Raw genomic sequence first — 879 nt, forward strand, 5'->3', positions numbered from 1 at the left:
CTGGAGTGAACACAACTCATTGTGCATGAGGATGACCCTTTTCTTGCAGGATAACAGACTTTAGGGAGTAAATCACTGTGCAATGACACTGAATGGAAACCCCTGCTGCATATTCTGAGTTAAATACAGTGTACGTACAAATTGCTTTCTCTTGGTAACATGAGTCTCGTATTCTTGTATATTGTGCGTGTGTCACTCAGTGCAAATTGTTTCATGTGTAGTTTTACAGACGTTTCATCCATTTTCTCTGTTTTATTTTTATTTTTCTTTTTGTGTTAGTATTGCAGAAGTGTGTGAGTAGTAAAAAAGAGAATGCTGACGAACCAAGGGAGAAGAGGGAGAAAAAGAAAGAATGTCCATTCGATGAATGAAGAGGAAGAATTCGCAGGTTTGGAACACACGCATGGTGAAGCGATGACAAGAAGAGAAGGAAAAAATGATCCTGATCAACCTCCAGCGGTACGTGCAAGAGTGGAAGTTGTACCTCAACCCAAGTGGACATCGAACAGCAGAGTCAGGGAAGTACTTCTAGATGGATTGAATCTCCTGGAGACACCTAAACTAAATGATTTCCTCCGCAATAATGTGGGTGGCAGGGGTGTTGTTGATTCCAATGAGAATGTTACCATGGAGGCATTTGTCGTAAAACCAGATATGTATATTCAGGATAAGGAGATGATAAGATTTATTACTGCATTGCCCGCCTACGAGAGAATAAGGGAAAATATGGGGATTTTGCGGGAGAAAGTAAGGGTTCTGAACGAGGTTGCATACAATCTTGAAAAAGCAGGAGTTTACTCTCTCCAGCAATGGGATGAATTCACAGACAAGGAGAGTATTCTTTTAATGGCAAGGGGGATTCTGAATGCAGCTCTTAAT

General features: G+C 41.0%; 1 protein-coding gene across 1 annotated transcript; it reads left to right on the forward strand.

The window, feature by feature from the left end:
- Nucleotides 1-363: 363 nt before the first annotated feature.
- Nucleotides 364-879, forward strand: TM35_000232670 (putative retrotransposon hot spot protein (RHS); the record flags this gene model as incomplete). Its single annotated transcript, XM_029027507.1, has 1 exon — nucleotides 364-879. A coding segment is annotated over one exon (516 nt), but the record flags the coding sequence as incomplete, so codon positions are not given.

Source organism: Trypanosoma theileri, assembly GCF_002087225.1.
Source record: "Trypanosoma theileri isolate Edinburgh chromosome Unknown TM35_Tth_23_V1, whole genome shotgun sequence".
NCBI lineage: Eukaryota > Euglenozoa > Kinetoplastea > Trypanosomatida > Trypanosomatidae > Trypanosoma > Trypanosoma theileri.